We start from the raw sequence: 20966 nt of genomic DNA, 5'->3' as shown, positions 1-20966 counted from the left end.
CAACACTGAGATAGTTGTAGTATCTGAATTCAAGAAGCTCCTGACTTGGTCAGGACGAAGACGACGACGGGCCCGTGGGCCGTGCTTCTACGGCTGGATTCCGTGTAGTGCTGATGATATTAGTACCAGTACTCTCTTGCCTCTCTAGTGTTGCATATGCCAATTTGGTCCAGGAAATAATAGTCTGATACTATATAGTACAAATTTAGGAGGGACCATGGAGCTCTCGGGCGGAGGCAGCAGCCATCGGCTGGCTGGCACTTGCGCGGGAGGTGACTGCGAGTGCTCAGGCGAAAGCAGCAGCGTCCAGAAGAAGCTACGCACATCTCCCTTCTATCAACTCATGGTACATGACTTCCTTCTATCCTTGCCTCATGAACTAACACTACCAACTTTCCTATCTTTCTTCTCCAATATGGCTCCTAAATTTGTTTATTCATGCGTTTTATCGCTTAATTGATTAGAGTTGTTCTGGGAAAAATGCACATCTGCGATCTTGCTGGTCATGTCATCAAAGTCTGAGTTACCTTGGCTTAAGAAATTGGTCAACAAGGTTGCAGACAGCTCAAGGATGCAATGACCAAAAGTTTCGAACCCATCGGTTCATGATCTTGACATAAAAATATAATTTTGTGTTTGACAACTATGGTCTGCTAATAATAGTGCATCTCTGTTTTCTTATACAGGTCCAAGTTAAGTGCATCTCTCTTTATGTTTTTCCCCTCCAAAGATGATGATTTTGTTATTGTAAGAGAAACAATCCATCGTCATATTCCTTCCGTCGCTCTCCGCTGGCCTACTCCACGCCCGACACGCGGAGAGGCTGCCACCGTGGCTCTCCAAGGGAAGGATCTCCGTTTTGTGTGTCAAAGCGGTGGGGATGCGCCTGTCGTGCCACTCCGAGTGAAGGGGCTCCACTCCGTTCAGAGGACGACAACCCTTGCAGCGCCAACCATCGAGCAGCTTCGTGCCAACCCTCCAGTCTTCCATCTATCGGCAGCATCTGCAGCCCCGACGGCAGCGGGGAGCCATTGCGGCAGTGTCTCTAGGAGGAAAGTGTGCTGTGGCTGCATGTGGCGTCCAAGGGCTCGACGTTGGACCTGCCCTCATGTACCTGGCGTGTACCAGGCGAGGTAACACCTGAATGCCATCCTCGTCGTCTCGGTGAGCCGGAGCGTGTATCATGCTCTCTTGATCCATCCAGTTAGCTTATGCTTTCTTGTATTGTCATTAAATTGGATTCTTTTTTGTTATTTATTTCAGTGTCACTTTCGCTACTGTGGTAGATGTTTGCCTAGCAACATGCTTGGTGCAGTTTTGGGATCTTTATTTGTAAGATTACTATCATACCGTAGGTACATGTTGCCGCACTTCCCTGCAGCCTTTTCTGTCAAAGATAAAACACCCAGGGGTACTAAACTTTTTTTTCTCTCATCATTTTTTTGCAGTTTTAGGCGCACATATTTGTTCCTAGCTATTGCAAACCAGTGCAAATGTTCCTGTTCATGCTCTACAAAGGGATATATAGGAGCATAGAGAGGATTGCCGAGGGGCAGTAATTTTTACCCAGTCCTTTGTTATCAGTTCAGTAGATGCATTCATGCATCTCCTTTATCTATTTCATAATTTAGTTTTACATTTATGCAGCTTTTCGTTTCTTTGGTTTCAGCTACTTATCCAGAAAAAAAATGCCCTATGATTGATAAGGTTGTTTTTATGCATGTTTGAGTGGTACCACAAGGTATCAATCAAGATATATTACTAGGCTTAGCATTTATTTCACATGTCTATTGCCGTTCTATCAGATTTGCTTCTCTCAAATTTACATCTCCAGTTTACATCTGTGTGCATTGCCTTTGTTGCTGCAGGAGAACCTAAGGGGCCAGGAATTTGAAAAAAAAAACACAGATTTATTTGCTTTGTGTCTTCCCAACTGTCATGCCTAGGAACCTTTTTTTTTATGTTGGTGCTTTGTATATAGCAAGACCAGGGAGGTCGATCAAAGAACAATATCAACATTTTTCCCTAGGATGTCCATTCACTACCGGATTTCGAGACTTTGCCGTGTGCCTAGGGCACACGGCGAAGGCCCTAAAACACTCGGCAAACATGTTGCCGAGTGTTACACTCGGCATATCACTGTCGGCATACACAGTGCCGGCAAAATACTGTTTGCCGAGTGTTTTATATCGTGCACTCGGAAAACCTATTTGCCGAGAGCCAAATACGACACTCGGCAAAAAAAAGTGACCTAACGGTGCCAATGCTTTAACGGCCTCTTTGCCGAGTGTCTCAGGGATACACTCGGCAAACACGAGGACACTTTGCCGAGTGTCTCAGGGATACACTCGGCAAAAACGAGGACACTTTGCCGAGTGTCCGTGTATACACTCGGCAAAGTGAGCACAGAATAGCACCCAAATAGCACAGTTTGGCAACACGTGCCACGCATTGCCGAGTGTATCCCGTGGACACTCGGCAAAGTGGCATCCAAAATGCCAGATTGAACAGCCTTGTGACACGTGTCCGTTTTGCCGAGTGTAACACTCGGCATAGCCTTGTTTGCCGAGTGTAACACTCGGCAAACTGTTATTTAGCAGGTCGACAATTGACCCATACCAGATTCAAAACTGTCACTGCAATTCAAAACAATATACATATATATCACAGATTACCACCTTCACATAAACATCACATATTACGCAAACATCACATAAAGCGTCGCATAAACATCGCATATTACGCAAACATCACATAAAGCGTCACATAAACATCACATATTACACAAACATCACATAAAGCGTCGCATAAACATCGCATATTACACAAACATCACATAAACCGTCGCAAGTGACACAAACATGACAAATTGTCGTGACAAGATAGCAAAACATAGTCCAAACAAAAAGAAAATGTAGCAGGCCGTAACGGACTCAACACTTGATTACCACCTTAACCTGCATCAATTAAGGAGCAAAAACGCTAATTAAGAAGTATGCATTTGAAAGTAAACAGAAATGGTAAGTATGGATATAGGGTTACAAAAGTAAGTTTTCAAAGTGAGGAGAACAAACCAAAGTGAGGTGGAGTACCAAAGTGCGAACCTCCAGCTCCAGGCGTATTCGATCCCTCTGATGGATACTGCACAAAGTAGATAGTTAGCACAACACTCTATGGTTGTAAGAATGGTAATAATGGTGATTACAAGGTTATAAACTAACTCACAGGAGTGTTTGGAGCCTGTGGAGCAAGTGGACGAGAAGGGGTTGGCATCGGTGGCGGAGTTTGACCCATTGCAGCATAAAGGGGCGTCATCATCGCATACCACTGGGATCGTTCTGCCGCCAGTGTTTGGAGCCTGTGGAGCAAGTGGACGAGAAGGGGTTAGCATCGGTGGCGGAGTTTGACCCATTGCAGCATAAAGGGGCGTCATCATCGCATACCACTGGGATCGTTCTGCCGCCATCCTCTCCTCGAACGATCTCTCTAATTCGTGCCGGAGCCTCCTTTCTTCATCCAACTGGGCCTACAGTATGTCATCGCAATCTCATCATCGTTCCAATGCAAAGCATGTAAAGATAGTGGAGGATGAATGAAACAGAACTAACCTGTATTTCGTTCATCGCAATCCGTGTAGGCTCTGGGCGAGGGCGTATACCCGGACCTGAGCTCGTGCTCTGAGCTCTAAGCTGAGAGAGAGAGGGAGTGGTGGCCGTATCGAGTGTGCCGTCGCCAATCCAGAACCGGCCATGTTTCTTGCCTCCTCCCGCCCTCATAACCACTTCCCCATCAAGATCCTGCTCGCTCGGATCAAAGTCTGGGCCGTGGACCTCCTTTGCCATCGATGTGTATCCATCCAGGCGAGCCTTGACGTTCTCGTTGGTGTACGCTGAGGCCGGGTCATTCGGGTCATAAGCAACCCCGTGCATCGCCTTCGACTTATGGGCCAAAGCATAAGCCTTGAACTGGGAGAGAGGCTGACCATCGTTTTTTGCCGACTGCAACAGAAAAGCAATAACATTCATAAAGGGGACGCCCGCACAGAAATTAAGGAGAACTGAGCTTGGGAACAACAGATGCTATTGCATACCCATCTAGCCGCGAAACCAGTCAGGCTGAGGTTGCCTTGATGGTGTGGCGCGCCAGGCATCAACAATCGCCTTTCCCGGCAAGCATTGTGACTCTCCTCCCACTCGGGAGCGCACCACTTGTCCACGATCACAAACCAGCACGGAAGGTCTCCGGCGCACCACCCCGGAGGCACCTAAATAATCAAGTGCATGATATATAAGAAGAAGAAATTAAGTGTTAGTAATCTAAGGAACAATAAGCTTTATTGTACTTTACCTTCAGGTACTGCTCCCGGGTCAGAGATATGGTCCTAGCGTCTTTTTTTGTCACCTTCGCTCCAAGGTGTTCCGCGTGAAATTTGATCACGGCCTGGACGCGCGCCTCATAGTGCATATCCTTAACAAGTTTCTTGGAAGCTTTGTCGATGACAGCAGCTGCCCTAGCCTCCAAGCCCGGCTCGCATCTAAAAAAATCCTGCATATAGACGCGACGGATCCAGTCATTAGTTAAATAATTTCCATGCGATTAGTATTGACTAATGTAGTGCGATGTACCAGCTTGTCAGGATTGTATCGACGCCCATCTTTGTGCCATGTCATCTGTTTAGCAGATTCCACAGTCATATACAGTCGTTGGATTCTCGGTACGAATGGAAGATACCGAAGGATCTTCACGGGGATTGCGAGCTGCCTCTTCTGACCATCACCAGAGTCTACCTCAAGATACCTAGAGGAATTGCACTTCACACAATACTTTGCGTCCGCGTGTTCTTTCCTAAATAAGATGCATCCCTTTGGACAAGCATGTATCTGCTCATATGGCATCTTAAGTGCACGGAGGACTTTCTTCGACTCGTACATGCTCTTTGGCAGAATGTGACCTTCCGGGAGAAGGCTACCAACAACTGTCAGCATTGCATCGAAGGATTCTCGGCTGCAGCTAAACTGGGACTTGATAGCCATTAGGCGTCCGATGGCATCTAGTTGAGAAACCTTGCAATGCCCGTGAAGGGGTTGCTGCGCTGTAGACAACATATCATAAAAGGCCTTTGCGGTTGACTCCGGCACGTCCTCCATACGTGCTTCATTAAAATGTGCGTCATGGAAGTCATCTAGCATGTCTCCGACCCCGACATCATAGTCATTGGTGCGTTGACGCACCACCTCCTCTCTGGCACGTTCGGACTCACCATGGTAGGTCCACCGGGTATAGTGTGGCATAAACCCATTCTTACAAAGGTGTTGACCCATGACCTCCTTTGTTTGTTGACGCGCGTTTGCACAAATACTGCAGGGGCACCAAGTTCCACGAGGTCCCTTTGGCCTAGCAAATGCTAATTCCAAGAATGCATCGGTCTTCTGGATCCATTCATCGGTCAAAAAACCCTGACTAGAGCGGCCAGTGTACATCCACTCACGATCATCCATCCTCTAACATATTGGGAAACATACACATACAATTAATTATTTCCATCAAATATTTGTGTTTTACCATAAGAGGGAATCGGCATGCATCAAACTATCTAATAGGTAAAGATAGGTCCTAATCCCACCCGATGATGTGTACATTGGGCTGTTTCCATGCTCTACTCCGATCCGAGACAGAATTTCGGCAGCACCACCCCGCTGTTCTCCAAATACACGTCTCGGCAACAAGCCAAGACAATGTGTATCCGGAGAACAACGGGGAGACGCTGCCGAAACTCTGTCTCCGATCGGAGTAGAGCATTGAAACGAACCCAATCTACACATCCTCAGGCTGTCCAAAAAATGTGGACAATTCGAAACAGTTACGGTTATAGATATGCAAAGACTTGCATATTTATAACCATAACTCTTTCAAACGGGAGACGCATAGGTTACGCGACATGCACATCCTAAACCCTAAATTAACAGCTTGTTCTAATTTAAGAAAATTTGCAAATATAGAGTAGTTGTACATGCAAACCAGATTTTAGTCTCAGGTTTAGAAATGACATAATATCTCAGTTTTTGGCATCCATATGTTAGACTAAACATTTGATTAAAATAAGGTAAAATGATGGCAGGAATAAAAGAAGGTACATTTGAATAAAAGAAGGTATATTTCCTATGATACTATAATTTGGTGTGCTACCAAATACCAAGCTGTTCCAAATACAATCTGTACGAATTTTTGAAGCAGATATATATAACCATAACAAAACGAAAACCATCTAATACTTGAATAATCTAAGACTCCCATGTACTAATTAACAGTCATTGAAATGCACCATGCATTTTTATCTGGAATAGCGTAGCAATTACCAGGAATCTATGTGATCATTTTATATGCAATAACAGCCCCAGCAAGTGTGTCTGCCAAGAGAGACATATATCTCAAGACATGCTGTACTGAAATAATAGTGATCTTCAGAGTTTTTGGCAAAAATGTAACAGGCCACGTATGATTATCATTACCATTTTATTTGAAATAATATCATGGAACCTTTTTAGAAGTCAGAACAACATAAATATGAGTTACACAGCATTTTCTATGCCTGATTGTCTATGGAGTACCAAGTCATGCCCCTCCCGTTTGCTATTGGACATCAAGCTCAAGTTAGGTAAGGAATTTACCTTGGCTTTGTACTTCTCCTCCAGTGAGACAATTGTGAATAACAACTCCCTTCCAGGTCTTGTCAAAACATAAGTGGTTACCTATAAAGAATATAAGATTAGGAAAGCAGCAAATTACAATAACTTTGAATACATTCCTAGATATACCAGAATACAGAAATGATAACATGGAGTATATACAATAATGGATAACATTGAGCCCTCTTCTTGGCTTGGCGGCTTGGCGCCACCCCCACACAACAAAGTGACATGGGAAAATTAAATATGATAATTTGCATGGACGATGATGCAAAATAAAAGTGGAATATTATTTTATATGATGTGCATGCATGTTTTATGATTGCAGCCAAATTGAAAACAAATAATTGAATAAACCTTGTACAAAGGAAACAATTGGAATAGAAGGGAAAAGAGAGGTGCAGCTAAACATTGATTTATGGCTATTAAACGTAGCTTTACTGCGTTAATTGAATAAACATTGTACAATTGAATCAAGTTCTCAATGGATCAGGGGGGGGTGCTCATCCTCCATCTTGTCTCTCTGCTACAGGAGAGCTCATTCTTGAGAGTTCATTTTGTTTATTTGTAAATGTAGGATCGACATGGTGAATCAAAGTAATATACCATTGAGGATACATGTAATAATAAATCAAAAGGAATTGTGTTTCTATTTCCAATAATAGTAATAGGATTATAATCACAGACCAAAACCAAAAGCATACATTAAATAGAATTCCTCGTTATACAAACAATATCGTTGGAAATTTGGATTTGTCTATGTGAAAACGGCGTATCTGCATAACAAATCAGAATACAAATAAATGTACATGCACAAGAGAAGGAAAGGGAAGTATAAAATGACGGCCGATCTACTCTATGGGCACCATTACAGATGATAGCTGATGAAGTTTCAAATATGTACACACTACTATTCTTTTAAGAGTGAAATATAATGGCAGTCATTAAATAACTTATTCAAGAGTGTCACTTAGAAGCATGAACTCTCAAAATGCATCTTCATGCCCCAAAGTCACTTTGTTGTGTCAGAAATCAGAATGCCATATAGGCAGCTAGATGCTAATTAGGGAGGTTTAGGCCTCAAGGGATCTACCTAATAAGTTTAGGGGTATGAAACTGTTTTTAGAGTTTATGGACCTAACTACACTCCTGAACAACAAGTTCAAGGACCGGCCGCCAATGTTTTTTTTTACTCTTATTACATAGGGTTGCTTGGTTTCAAGAAGCTATTGCTAAGAAATGGATGAAAAGGATGAAAGGGTATATGCTCATCCCTAAGGATGCTTAATATCTTGGTGTAGTAAGAAAGAACATTGTTAGCGTTACTCAGGGGAACCCATTTGAGGATATGGCTTTATAAAACTTTTAGGAGCATAATGGTACAGTCCGTCTTACTATATCCTATTCGTGATCCATGTCACCCTCACTTCATGTTTCCTAGGAGCGGAGCCAGTGGAGGCCAAACTGCGTTCCCTCTCCCCCTTTACCATTTTTCTTGTATGAATGTGGATATACATTATCCCAGGCTAATGCATGAATATTGACCTATTATCCCTCCATAGCTGACTACCAGAATCTGGAGAAAGGAAGAGCAGATTTTTAGCTGCTATTTTCCTAGTAGAGTCCATAACATAATTATATTCTGCTCATTCTATTTTCTTAGGGGGGTAATTAACTAAATATTCGTTCTAATAGAATATTTTGTGACCCAATTGTTTATATTGTAATATTCTAATGCTTTGGTCATTGCACGCAAGCAACTAGCTAGAGAGATTGTTCCCATCGCTCTGTCTCGTGGACGGTCTCAAATGTGTGATATTTAGTTTCTCAGAGTATGATATATGGACCTCTTATCAACATACGTGGTCGGCCATTCAATCCCCCATACAAAACATTAGTCTTTCTCAGGACTAGCTTTTAGTTTTCTTAATTTCAATTTGCTAATACATATGCCAATTTGCCAACATGTATATACTGCCCCTTCTATTAAAAATGGAATTGGTTTGCATCACACTAACTCGGCTCCTTCCTTAAATCAAATAAATAGGTTTGCTCAAGTATTAGGATCAAATGGTCAATTAATTCACCATGAAGGTTTGCTAAAACATAACTCTGTTGTGATTTTTTTTCTTTGACCCCAATCAATTGTTCAAGTTCTCAATGGATCAGGGGGGGGGGGTGCTCATCCTCCATCTTGTCTCTCTGCCTCCACATGTAAAAGATGTGATATATGGACAGAATATAAGCATCCTATTAAACATGCTCTTATATTATCTTTCAAGAGGTAGATGCATTTAGTAGCAAAGAAAAGACAATTCCAAGAGGTGCATCATAGATATTAGTAAGGTGCTCGTTCATTGCAACTTCCTAAACTTTACACCCAATACCGCTTTAATTTAAAATACATTATTGGCCAACTAATGAAAGATGGCAATTATATATGTATCAACAAGCTAGTATCGATTAACATGGACCTGTTGTTCGTTATTGAATGATTTTTTGGTAGTGTAAGCTCGTGCAACAGGTTTCGAAAGAATGCAGGTAAAAAGGATTTCCGAAATTCCATGTTCGTACCTTATACCCGCGGGGGAGGCGGCGTCGGGCAGCGCGCGGCAGCCGCGGCGGAGGGCCGAGGTGCCGGCGGAGGGGGGGCGGGGGCGTTGCCGGCGGCGGCAGCGGCCGGCCGAGGCGGCGGCGGAGAGGGGGCGGCGGCGAAGCCGGTGCAGGGCCGTGGGCCGAGGCGGCGGCGGCCCGCAGGGGCGCGGCGGCGGCGGGCCGAGGCGGCGGAGGGGCGCGGCGGCAGAGGGGCGGCGGCGGCCCGAGGCGGCGCTGGCGGCGGAGGGGCGCGGCGTGGGATGGGAGCGGGGGCGCTGGCGGGGCGGCGGCGCTGGCGGCCGGGGGGGGCCGAGGCGGCGGTGCTGGCGGTGGCGGCGGGCCGAGGCGGCGGCGGACGGGGGGCGGGAGCGGGCCGAGGCGGCGGCGGCAGGAGGGGAGTCGCGCGCGGGACAGTTTTCGATCTGTCCCCGCGCGCGGGGTGGGGAAACCCTATATTCGCTGCTTTGCCGAGTGTGAAATATTTACCGAGTGTCAAACCTGTAACACTCGGCAAACAACTGGTTTGCCGAGTGTGAGATCAAGGTACTCGGCAAACACGTGGTTTGCCGAGTGTAAAACATCGACACTCGGCAAACACCTGAAATTTTTTTTTTACTACATATTCACTAAATGAATTAGAAATAGCAAACGGACCCAAAAAATGCCAAATTTTAACATCGAATATGCTATGTTGTATGTTGAGAGTAGAAAAAGTTTTCAAGGTCAAATGACGATTCAAACGTCACTTCGGGTTCAAACCTAATCCGTTCCCTCTCGAAACCACGATTTTTACTGGGAGATGCTTCAATTTCTAAGCATCGTACGTGACAACTTTTGCGAAACCTTCTCAATTTTTTATCTCAGCCTCTACGTATCATATCATGCCACTATGGCAAGTCTCATGTTTTTCTAACTTCGTTTGCTTTTTTTAGAATTAAAAAACCAATAAGCTACATGTTGTTGGTCGAGTGTTGCCGCCCAGATGTTTCAAATTTCTTTTCATTTCTTGGGTAAGGCCTAAAAATAGACTCAAAAACATGAATATGATTTTTCTACCCATTTTTGTTCATTATTTCATGTACTTGCAGATCAAATTTGACTTATATCCATTAAAAGCCTAGAAATGCACTTAATGAATTAAAAATAGCAAACTGACCCAGAAAAATACCAAATTTTAACATCGAATATGCTCTATTGTATGTTGAGTGTAAAAAAAGTTTCAAGGTCAAACGACGATTCAAACGTCACTTCGGGTTCAAATCTGATCCGTTCCCTCTCGAAACCACGATTCTTCCTCGGAGATGCTTCGGTTTCTAAGCATCGTACGTGACAACTTTTGCGAAACCTTCTCAATTTTTTATCTCGGCCTCTACGTATCATATCATGACACTATGGCAAGTCTCATATTTTTCTACCCATTTTTGTTCGTTATTTTATGTACTTGCAGATCAAATTTGACTTATATCTATCAAATAATTTCTTATGAAAAAGAGTTGTCCATAAAGTTAGATTTCGATGGAACATAGCAAACATGTTATCCATCCAAGAATCACCAAATGAAGTCGCTTTTTTGTTCCACCACTACTCACTATGCTACCAGCTACCTCCTCTGATGCACTTAACGATGAACCAAGCAAAACCCATAGATCAGAAGGGCAGCTTAGTGTGTCAAGCTAATCTGCTTTTGCTTCTTCCACTTGGCAAGCATTGAAAATTCCTTTTTTTTAAGGCAAGGAAGAAGAATTGTTATTCTCTTACAGAGCACAACTGATTCCAAGGGCCGCTCTCAGGAGTCCACATCTGCTGCATCTCAATCTTCAAGCACGACTGAATTCTAACTCCAAATTTATAACAATATCATTCTTAAATCATACTGTAGTAGTATCGGAATCGATGTGGCGGCCTTTGGTTGGTTGTTATTACGAGAAAGAAAAGAGAACAAAAGGAAACCAAAAAGGAAATAAATAAATAAAAGGTTTGCCGAGTGCTTAATATCGAGCACTCGGCAAAAATTTATGTTTGCCGAGTGTCCGCTAGACGACACTCGGCAAAGGGGTGACTCGCCGTCAGCCGCCGAACGGAGGGACACGTGGCGCGCTGTTTGCCGAGTGCCCGAATTCGCCGAGTGTTTGTTCTCAATTTTGCCGAGTGCTATGGTTTGCCGAGTGTTTTTTTTGATGTGTTTACCGAGTGCCTATTTGTTTGCCGAGTGCTTTCGTCCGGCACTCGGCGTAGGTGATTATTTGCCGAGTGCCCGATATATAGCACTCGGCATACATGTAGCCACTCGGTATACACATCGTTTCCGGTAGTGATTCATTGTGAGTCTATAGCTTCTTTTCATGTATCCATCAGAAAATGTTCATTTGTATCAGTCAAAAAAATAATACAAATTAATGTTTATTCTTGATGATGGTACTACTTTCGTGGCCCTGTTCACAAATTGATCTAATGGAAGATGCTTGTTTGCAGGCAGCTTTGTAGCAATGATAGGTTCCTGGCCTCGACACCAGCAATTCACTCATGTGCCTCCTTCATTTGCCAATTCAGGTGCTCCTCGCAGCTATGTGCTAACTATTACTTTCGACTCAGGTTATAATTGCATCTCCTTTTTCTACAATTAGATAAAGATTGAAAATAAATACTGATTATGCATTGATATAACCTTTTGGAATTTCAAGATCTGGATTCTATGATGTTGTATATCATCTGCAGTGACCTCAGCTCCAATGTTCTTATTTTGTAAGGTGGAAGCAGCAATGGATATTATGGTATCAAGAAGTTAGCATTATTGTTGTGGAGGATCTGATCCTAATATGCAACTGCAGCTACGCAAGGGAAGATCTTCTTGAACTGGTAATAATGCTCTACGTGTTGATTCAATGACAAGATCTTTCATGGAGGTGAACATACTTCAGCTCAATATGTCAGTACCGCCTACTATTTCATGGGAAGGCCCTTCAGGAGGCTAAATTTGACAAGAGGTTAGTCACATACTGCTGGTAGCTTTTGTTGTATCATAGATTGGCTCTGACACAAATGTTTACCATCTACTACTAAATCAGCTCAAGCTATTTTGTTTCAGTGCAATTGAGACAAGTCTTGTCGAATATGAGATGCTGATGTTTTCAAAGTTTATATATGCTGGCAGCTACTGACATTTGCATTGCTCATCGCACCATTAAATTACTAATGTTTTGAGTTGTAAACAAAATGTTCTGAACATCAGCTGATATAGTTTGCATCTTTATTGCACACCGAATTCGTAGACACTGTAGGTATGAATACAAAAAGACTACATGGCCTATGCTCATATTGGGGTACCATTGCATAGAATTTGACACTCTTTTAGGATACCATGAATGTAATATAAGCCTTCGTTAGGAATTCTAGGATCAACGAATATGACAAAATGTGTTAGAATAGTTATAATAATGCACAGTTGTTTGTATTGTTTTTCTCATCCGGGCGTACTAATAAAAAAAGAAATGGAACATACATTTCTTCTGTATATCTTGCCATCTTTCCATGACAAAAATGTAACTCCACCTAGACAGAAAGAGTGACTCTGTCAGTTAAGGAGCATGCCCAATCAGATTTTCCATTGACTTCACGATTATCTTGGCCAAGTCTAGGATTCTCTTAGATAACCTGAAGAGAAACTATCTTACAAGGTGGCATAAATGCCTTCCATGCGGCATCAAATCTTTTAGAATAGATATCGACATCTGCTCTTGTTCTGGTGGAAACATAGCTTGCCGTTGGTACATAAATCCTGATGTTCCGAAAGTACATGAGTTTTTGAACATGTATTATTCTGTGGTGTGCTTCGCTGGTCTTTTAGCTTTGTTTCCATTTCTACCTTCTTGCAACTACTGCAGCAAGACTTTGCTTCCAGACGGCAATGGATAAAAATGCCAGGAATAGCAGTGCATAGGATATAAATTCAGGTGCCATTTCTTTGTTAGATCCTTATTTCCACTGACTTACGAGTCTCCTTTTTTATATATGAATTGATCAGAGTAGCCCTTTTGTTACCTTTTCTATTGGTTCCTGTCCAGGTACGAGATCTTCTTAGTTGGAACTAATGGATCAGACGAGGCAGAATTTGTTTTCTTCAAAAACATAGGCCGCCGTCTTGCTCGCAAGCTGCCGGAGAGCTAATGACATCCCAAATGAGATAGCATCTCTGGTGTCTCAGAAGTATACAATCATAATCATTTGATAGACAATTGCTTCAGGGGACACCAGCGCTCATACCAGGTAAATAACATGCCTGCTCAGATGGTACGCACCCTACAATTCCAACCATAAGGAGGTCCAGTAACGAAGGCACTAATGGTAAAGGCAAAAAGGCTCTTATCGCACATGGAGGGTCATCCAGTTCAGCTGTGTTGCCAACAAAAAAAATAGGCCGAGATGTCTTCTCCTTTCATAGGTTTGTTAGCATTTGCTACCTGCTTAGCCGGAGGACCTTTTTTTTGGCAGCAACTGAAAAGTACGATGTTGATAAATGAATCGATAGTTCCGCATATGTATTGAAACTGCAGTTTTAGGATGTTGATAAAATGTTTTGGAAAATCCCATATTAGTTCTACTAATTGCTCGGATACAATCAGTTTGTTTTTTATTAGAAGAGCCTTGCGATTATTCTATTTAGCAATTTTTCTCTACTGCTGTTTTCCTTTAAATCACCTTTTTTTGTTTTTGCATATTTCAGCTCATGGTTTTCTAATCTAAATAAAGATCATGCTGAAAAGATGGTCTTGGGTGGGTTGTCACCTAAAAGATTCCTCTCTGATATTATCTCCTAAAGAGGAGGCGGCATAAGTAGCATATCCTTACAAGATCAGAGGCTGCAGTGGTTCTGTGTCTCTACTGGAAGCAAATATCGTTTTCCTTAACACATTATATGCGCAAGGCCACGATGGCGCATCTCTGTTCTTTCGTTTGTTCTATCAATTTATTATCGTGTGTGTGAGAATATAGCCATCTGCTAATTTATTAGTTATGCTCTGTAATTTGGTAGCTCATGCGAGGACCAAGGTATAAACTGATCCATTTAGTTCTTTCTTACCCACCAGATTTAGCTCATGTAATTAAGTATTGATGCTTTAACATCTAGATTTAGAAATAATTGCTGGTGTTTCTAGATATATATTTTATTTTTTTCAAATGAATACTTACTACGTATGTTGTAAACCTCATTTCCTTAAGTGGCCCTGCATGGAACCATTGCTAGATTTTTCACATTTGTAACGCATTGAGGTAGATATGTGGGACAATAGGCAGCAGTATGTCATACGGTTGATCCAACAAAAACTGCCTTGTATACCTCTGATTATGTAAGAAATGGCAGGGAATTGCAGCTGTGCTAAGCAAATTAGTAAGGCTGTCCTTGTTAGGAAAGGAGAGCACTAACGATTCTAATACGCTGGTGAGCATTGAAATTCGTTGCAAAATTTGGTTTTCTGCTCACCCCGTTGCTGATATGGATTGTTTTGGTTGGTAATGTAGCGTACAAAAGGTTTCTTAGTCGATAAATTTTTCATTGTTATGCTCCCATTCATAAAATGCGGTTCAATGTTGCTATATAAAGCTTGAAGCAGTTTATTGAATCAACTTTTTAATCTCATGCTTTTCTAGACAAGTTTGATTTTGATGTTTATCAAATTTCCTTTAGGCGGTGGTTCATTTAGATAATTCATAGATTTGTAAATCATACCCATACTTTCTTGCAGTGTGTGATATCCTGTATTTTATTGTGAAATTTTATCCTACTTATCTAGAGCGTCTTGAACGTCTCGCATTGTATTTTTTTAGTTTCATTATGTGTGCAGTGGTGTCATAGAATAATCTTCTGCGGTGATGTCTGTCTCATGTAGTGCTCCATTGCTTAGTTACAAAATGACACTCCTAAAAGATTATGTCATTTCTCTCTTTAAGGCACATCATATCAATATGCTATGGAGCGCAAGTGATAAGCCTGCTAGATATAAGGGCTATAAAAGTTTTTACCTGGTCAAGTACTTGCATATTATCGATTTCATTTAGTTTCTTTCCATTCAAGAAAGTATCAAATATTCAAGTCTGATCGCTTAGAGAACTTATTGCTTGCTGAAGATTTCTTCATGTGGGCAGATCATGGCAATGCTTATTGAATGTTACTTCCTTAAAAATATTTCTCGACTAATAGTGTTTTACATTTTTTTTTTGTTGCTGCTGTTTGTGGCCTTGTTTGGTTATTCCAAAAATGGGTATTGTGCTTGTTTTGACCAATTCAAAAAGAGGCATTTGCAAATACCTCCCTGGTTTTTTATTTTTTGCAAGGATGCCACTTGAATGACAGTTTTAATAGCATTTTTGTAATTTTCTAGTGGCAAGCTTGCAATAACAACAGGAGTAGTGATTTCTTTGCAATTGTCCCATTCAAAAAATAGTGTCGAATTGTATCTTTTTTCAACATTCAAGGCTGCTCCTGTCAAAATTGTTATAAACTATGTCATGTTGTGCTGAAGATTTATTATTAGGATAGGGGGAAATCTAGATGGTATTATCAATTTCTAGCTATGGTAGATATCAGACAAACCAGACTTTCACTAGATATCTGGCGGTTCTGGCTATGTGTATGATTAGGTAGGATAAGGATTGCTCACATCCTTTGTCGTGTTTTACCTTGCTCTGGAGTCTTTTACCTCGTTCCATTACAAAAGTTAGTCTGTTCTATCAGCTGCATAGCCTAAAATTTATGCTTTTATGTTGGGCCATTGCTTGATTTTGCATGTATTTTTGGAAGGCTAGAAAATACACATGATGGTTTCTACTGCTGCTGGTGGTATCCACCATGCACTCTATTCGGAGCCCATGCGACTGAATGCTACAACCAAAAAATAAGGTGATATTTGTTTGTTCATGTTTGTATTTAAAGCACTGATTTACCTCATTTATGATACTATTTGTACTATACCCGTTATCCTATAGCTTATTTGTAAATCATTTTCATATCACATCACAGTTGCTATCGATTTTAAGGGCATAATGAGAAGTGGAATAGATTTTCTTGCTAACATTATTTATGAAGTATACCTATTTTGTTAACCAATAGCTTTGGACACTTTTAAGTTATCTGCAAGAAAGTTGGACAGCAAGCTTGCCTAATTGATTTCTGCATTCCAGTTTTCAACAGGCAACTATATATCTTTTCTGTTATTTGTGTGCACATCTTAGTCACATGTGTATTTCTATATCGAATTAGCTTTCTACTTTGTGGACATATCTCAGACACATGTTATTTCTATATTGAAGTAGATTTATGTTTTTACTATTTGAAAAGCTGGGGCTTGTGCCTGTTCGAATGTTCAATAGATGGAATACCAGATTAGATGTACATGTTATTGTATAGCTTCCTGCTTCTGCTACTTGAGAATGACAAAAAAAAATTTAAAAAAAAAGCACTTGCCATTCGTGTTGGATAAAAATATTATATATAACAGTATAATGCATAGTTTTTGTGCAGTACTTTGAATCATAGAAATTGATTTATCCATATGGTCAAAATGTTGTATCACCGCTTATGCTCACACAATTCTATCAAAACACTAATTGCATTTGTCTGAGCCTAGGTACTATGATTTGCTTCTTGTTGGAGCAAGAGTGCGTCTTGCTCCAGTAAGTACGGCGAGAGTTTCTTTGAAGAAGGAGTCTCGAGCTTGGAGACGAAGTTTGAGAGGAAGAAATACCACGAATATATTGATAATAGAAAAATTTATCACTCTGGAAGGAGTATCACAGTGTTCGCTGTGATGCGTATTGTGTGTCCGTCCCCTGCCCAGAGGACCATGACCTCCTATTTATAGGGCCATGTGTAGCTTGACGTACAAGTTATCATAATATACAAATATCTGGTATTCAGCCAAATTACTGAGCCTTATCCCGGATAACTACCATCTATCCTGTCGGGAGATAAATATCCACCATGGTAATTATTATGGTGCCTGCCTCCTAAAGGGGGTGAGCCAGTCGCCCATTGCGACCCATCGCCGCATTGTCAGGGGTGTCAGAATAGCCCTAATCACGCCAAGGTGTCAGAGTTGGCATCTATTCAGCCTAGGCCTTTAATGCCGGTCACTTCTTTGCAGCTCAACAGATCTTTCCAGGACTTGCTGACTCACCCTGCTGCCTTCGGGAAGGCGGCCCTATCATCCTGAGGCGGGGGTCTCGGGAGGCACAGAACAAGGAGGTGAAGGCTTTAGGAAGCGGAACCTCGGAGGGCCGGGGCTTCGGGAGGCCGAAGCTTCGGAGGACCAAGGTTTCGAGAGGTCATGTTTTCGAAGGCTTCGGGAGGTCGAACCAGCGGAGCCAAGGGAGGGCTTCGTAGGTGTGAAGGGGTATCGTGAAAGGATGTAATGATATCAGAGATAGAGCTTTTAACAGAGGGTTCGGAGATTAAGGCTTAGGAGGGATCTCGACGGTGATCTTCGACCATTATCCTTAGGGTGGTTTATTTTCCCCTAACACTTTTACTACTTGAGAATGAAAAATTGTTTTTAAAACAAAAACCTTGCCAATGGTGTTTGATAAAAAAATTATATATAAAATTATAATGCACAGTTCTTGTGCATTGCTTTGAATAATAGGAAATGATTTGTCCATATGGTCAAAATTTTGTATCACCGCTTGTGCTTACACAATTCTATTAAGACACCAATTGCTTTTGTCTAAGCCCAGGTACTATGATTCGCTTTGATTCCAGTTTTGAGAATAACATACTGAGCCTGATTTCACTTAGCAAAGGACTGCTTTGTATGTCAGCTTATACCATATATATATGTTAGGTGAATTCTGATATTTTTGTTTTTATACAATGCAGCCAAGACACAGAGGTTGGAGATAAAAAGGTATTTGTGCGCTAGTCCTTATTTAAGGACAGAGAATCAGCTGACCAGGTCTATTTTCTTCATGTTACCTTTTTTCTGACTTTGCTGAAATGATTGTTCTGGATATTTTAAGCAAGATTTCTTTTCAGGGTTTAGGGAAGAAAGATGGTTATCTTGCCAGTGGACTACGAGGTGACTCTAATAAGACTATCACTAAGTATTGTGTGTGCCTTTGTAAGCTTTAGCACCGAAGAAAACGTAGCTCTGAAAGCAATACATTACATTGAAACAAGAAGCTTATGTGCACCTAAAAGATTTTAGGTATGACAAAGGAGCTATTAGATGAGAACAGACGTTAGCACCATGTAAGCTATGGATAATTATGGTGCTAACTATGGTACTGTGTTGTAAATAGTTTATATTTTCATGTATCCACCTTGATAAAGCCATACTCCGTATATAACTATGGTGCTAACTATGGTACTATGTTTTAAATAGTTTATATTTTTATACATCCTCCTTGACATACTCTGTGTAATATATAATGTTGTTCTTTGCTGAACAACTAAGATGATCCTATGCTGCTAGTTTGGTCTTTGTGTAATATATACCGTTGGTTGTACTTGACTATTAAGCGCTCTTATGTATCAAATGTTACCGTTTTTCCAAATTTATTTCATACTTCAAACTTTTTACATGATCTCTTCTAGCAAATGGTGCGCGAGGGCGTGCCGATCTCCACTAGTTCATGATATCTTTGGCCATTTTTCGTCTTCCCTGCATATAATTGCTAGCAATAACCGCTAAGATGAGCTAGGTATGTTGCTTGCCATTGCCCTTTTTTCTCTCTTTTCTCATCCCAAAGAAACATTTTTTTATTTTCTCGTGACGGAGAGGAACTTGTTGGGTATGTGTAGGGCATGTACCGTTTGGTGACAATGAGAAATTCATTAATAACCAAACTTAATTTTTAGCCAATCCATAAAGATTCCATTACACGTGCAATCAATCATCAATTATATCACATGACGACATGTCCATGAATGCAGAGAAAAATGAGATATAGCATGATATAAGGCACTAGCTAATAGATGAAATTTCTTTCAATTAATGCAACAACGGGATTAATTGTGCTACCATGCGATTGGATGCATGCTCTTGTTGTCTCCGAAGAACGCAAAAGATGATTTGACAGCCTATCCAGACTTTGATGATGATGCCATGTTCCAGCTTCTTGTCCACTGCATTTCTCCATTAGGCATATAATGTTTCAAACTATGAAATTCTTTGCAAAAGGAACATGATAAATAGTGGACCATACATATAAAAGTTTTCAAAGACATGATTCCTTAAGATATATGAAAGTATATACGCCATGTCGCCATCAAGGTTCTTTGGCAAAAATCCAAAATTAGACAATATACATGACCGTATTTATCGAAATAGACAACATATCATTGTATTTACAATTTTAGCGTTCGTATTTGGTACTTCATTTACCGAAAATTGATTTTTGATACACCGTACCCAAAAATGCCATATTCAACACACGGTGTGCCGAATATGGCACTGTAGCACCGTATTCAGCATGCCGCATGCCGAATACGGTGCTACAGTGCCATATTCGGCACACCGTGTGCTGAATATAGCCGGCCATAAATAGTGTCGCACATGAACAGTACAAAAGGAACTCATTTTTTCATCGTATAACCTAGGGCTTAGAATAATTTTAAAAATTAGTCCATCACATAAGAAGAATATTAGTGAATTTTTTAGATTTTTAGGAATTTATTTGAAACACTAAAAATTGTTACAAGTTATAAAAGTAACTATTTTTGGAGAATTTTAGTTTAAAATATACAAAAGATTTTTCGGTGAATTCAATTAAAATGGGTTGCACATGGATTATGGAACACATAAATAAATGTTTTAAAATTTTTAGAGTAACAGAAGACCACCGTTTTGAAGAACAGGGAAAGTAAAATTCAAACGCGCTGATGTACTGTTCATGCGCGACACTGTTCATAGCCGGCCGCTGTAGCACATTATTCGGTACACATGGTGTATGGAATATGGCATTTTTGGGTTACGGTGTACCGAAAATCAATTTTTAATAAATGAAGTGTCGAATACGAATGTTAAAATTGTAAATACGATGATATGTTGTCTATTTTGGTAAATACGGTCACGTATATTATCTAATTTTAGATTTTTTTTTCAGGTTCTTTCATTTGAGGCACGAAAACCGCTCCCCAATAGTAAACAAAAATTTGTGGTTATCGTGAAAACCTCTTAAAATTCGGTGAGAATTCGTTCAAAATTCACTTGATCAAATTTGTAATTTGGAGAAGAAGTTGACCGGATCGGCATTCGGTAACCGCTCGAATTAGACCGGTTACCGAGCAAATTCACCAATTTATTGACCAGTTTTTCTGTATTGACCGCATTTCCCGGTAACCATTTGGTTTTCCCTATTTATCGAGCGGTTTTCTTAAATTTCAGTGAAGTCAACAAAAATCCAAAAAATGGCTAAGTCTTGTAAAATCAATAACTAATTCATCTGAGCTACAAATCAATTGAAAAAAAAATTATTCTTTTCTTAACATGATCTACATGATAAAAGTATTTATACTCATAAAAATTTAAATATTTTCTACGAGAAAATATATTTGCTAAACTTAGTTAAATGCATAGTTAACTCTTTGCTAATTAAAAATTATGAAACTAATTTTGTTAGTCTTCTTTACATTATACTATGTATTTTAAAAATACATAAACTCATGAAATAGTTATTGTAATACACATGATT

The 20966-nt window shown here is 40.7% G+C and overlaps 1 protein-coding gene and 1 long non-coding RNA gene across 13 annotated transcripts; both read left to right on the top strand.

The window, feature by feature from the left end:
• Nucleotides 1-767: 767 nt before the first annotated feature.
• Nucleotides 768-12426, top strand: LOC133922182 (uncharacterized). Of its 12 annotated transcripts, none has more exons than XR_009910409.1 (5): nt 768-1164; nt 1264-1355; nt 1449-1583; nt 11754-11831; nt 11997-12410. XR_009910409.1 is itself a non-coding variant. In XM_062367395.1 (4 exons), the coding sequence occupies exons 1-4, from the start codon at nt 1072-1074 to the stop codon at nt 12025-12027; spliced, it is 240 nt and encodes a 79-aa protein (XP_062223379.1). In that variant the 5' UTR covers nt 768-1071; the 3' UTR covers nt 12028-12426. The 12 variants fall into 12 exon arrangements, 5 of the variants coding, with proteins under 5 accessions (XP_062223379.1, XP_062223378.1, XP_062223375.1 ...); XR_009910405.1 differs by having other exon boundaries at nt 11754-11873; nt 12029-12405; XR_009910407.1 differs by having other exon boundaries at nt 768-1133; nt 1264-1332; nt 12029-12400.
• A 2643-nt stretch (nt 12427-15069) lies between these two features.
• On the top strand, nt 15070-18827 carry LOC133922181 (uncharacterized). Its single transcript, XR_009910402.1, has 2 exons — nt 15070-16176; nt 18151-18827. It is a non-coding gene; the product is annotated as an uncharacterized LOC133922181 (long non-coding RNA).
• The last annotated feature ends 2139 nt before the right edge of the window (nt 18828-20966 follow it).

The sequence above is a fragment of the Phragmites australis genome, chromosome 6 (assembly GCF_958298935.1).
Source record: "Phragmites australis chromosome 6, lpPhrAust1.1, whole genome shotgun sequence".
Lineage (NCBI taxonomy): Eukaryota > Viridiplantae > Streptophyta > Magnoliopsida > Poales > Poaceae > Phragmites > Phragmites australis.
This window is presented reverse-complemented; position numbering and strand designations above follow the sequence as displayed.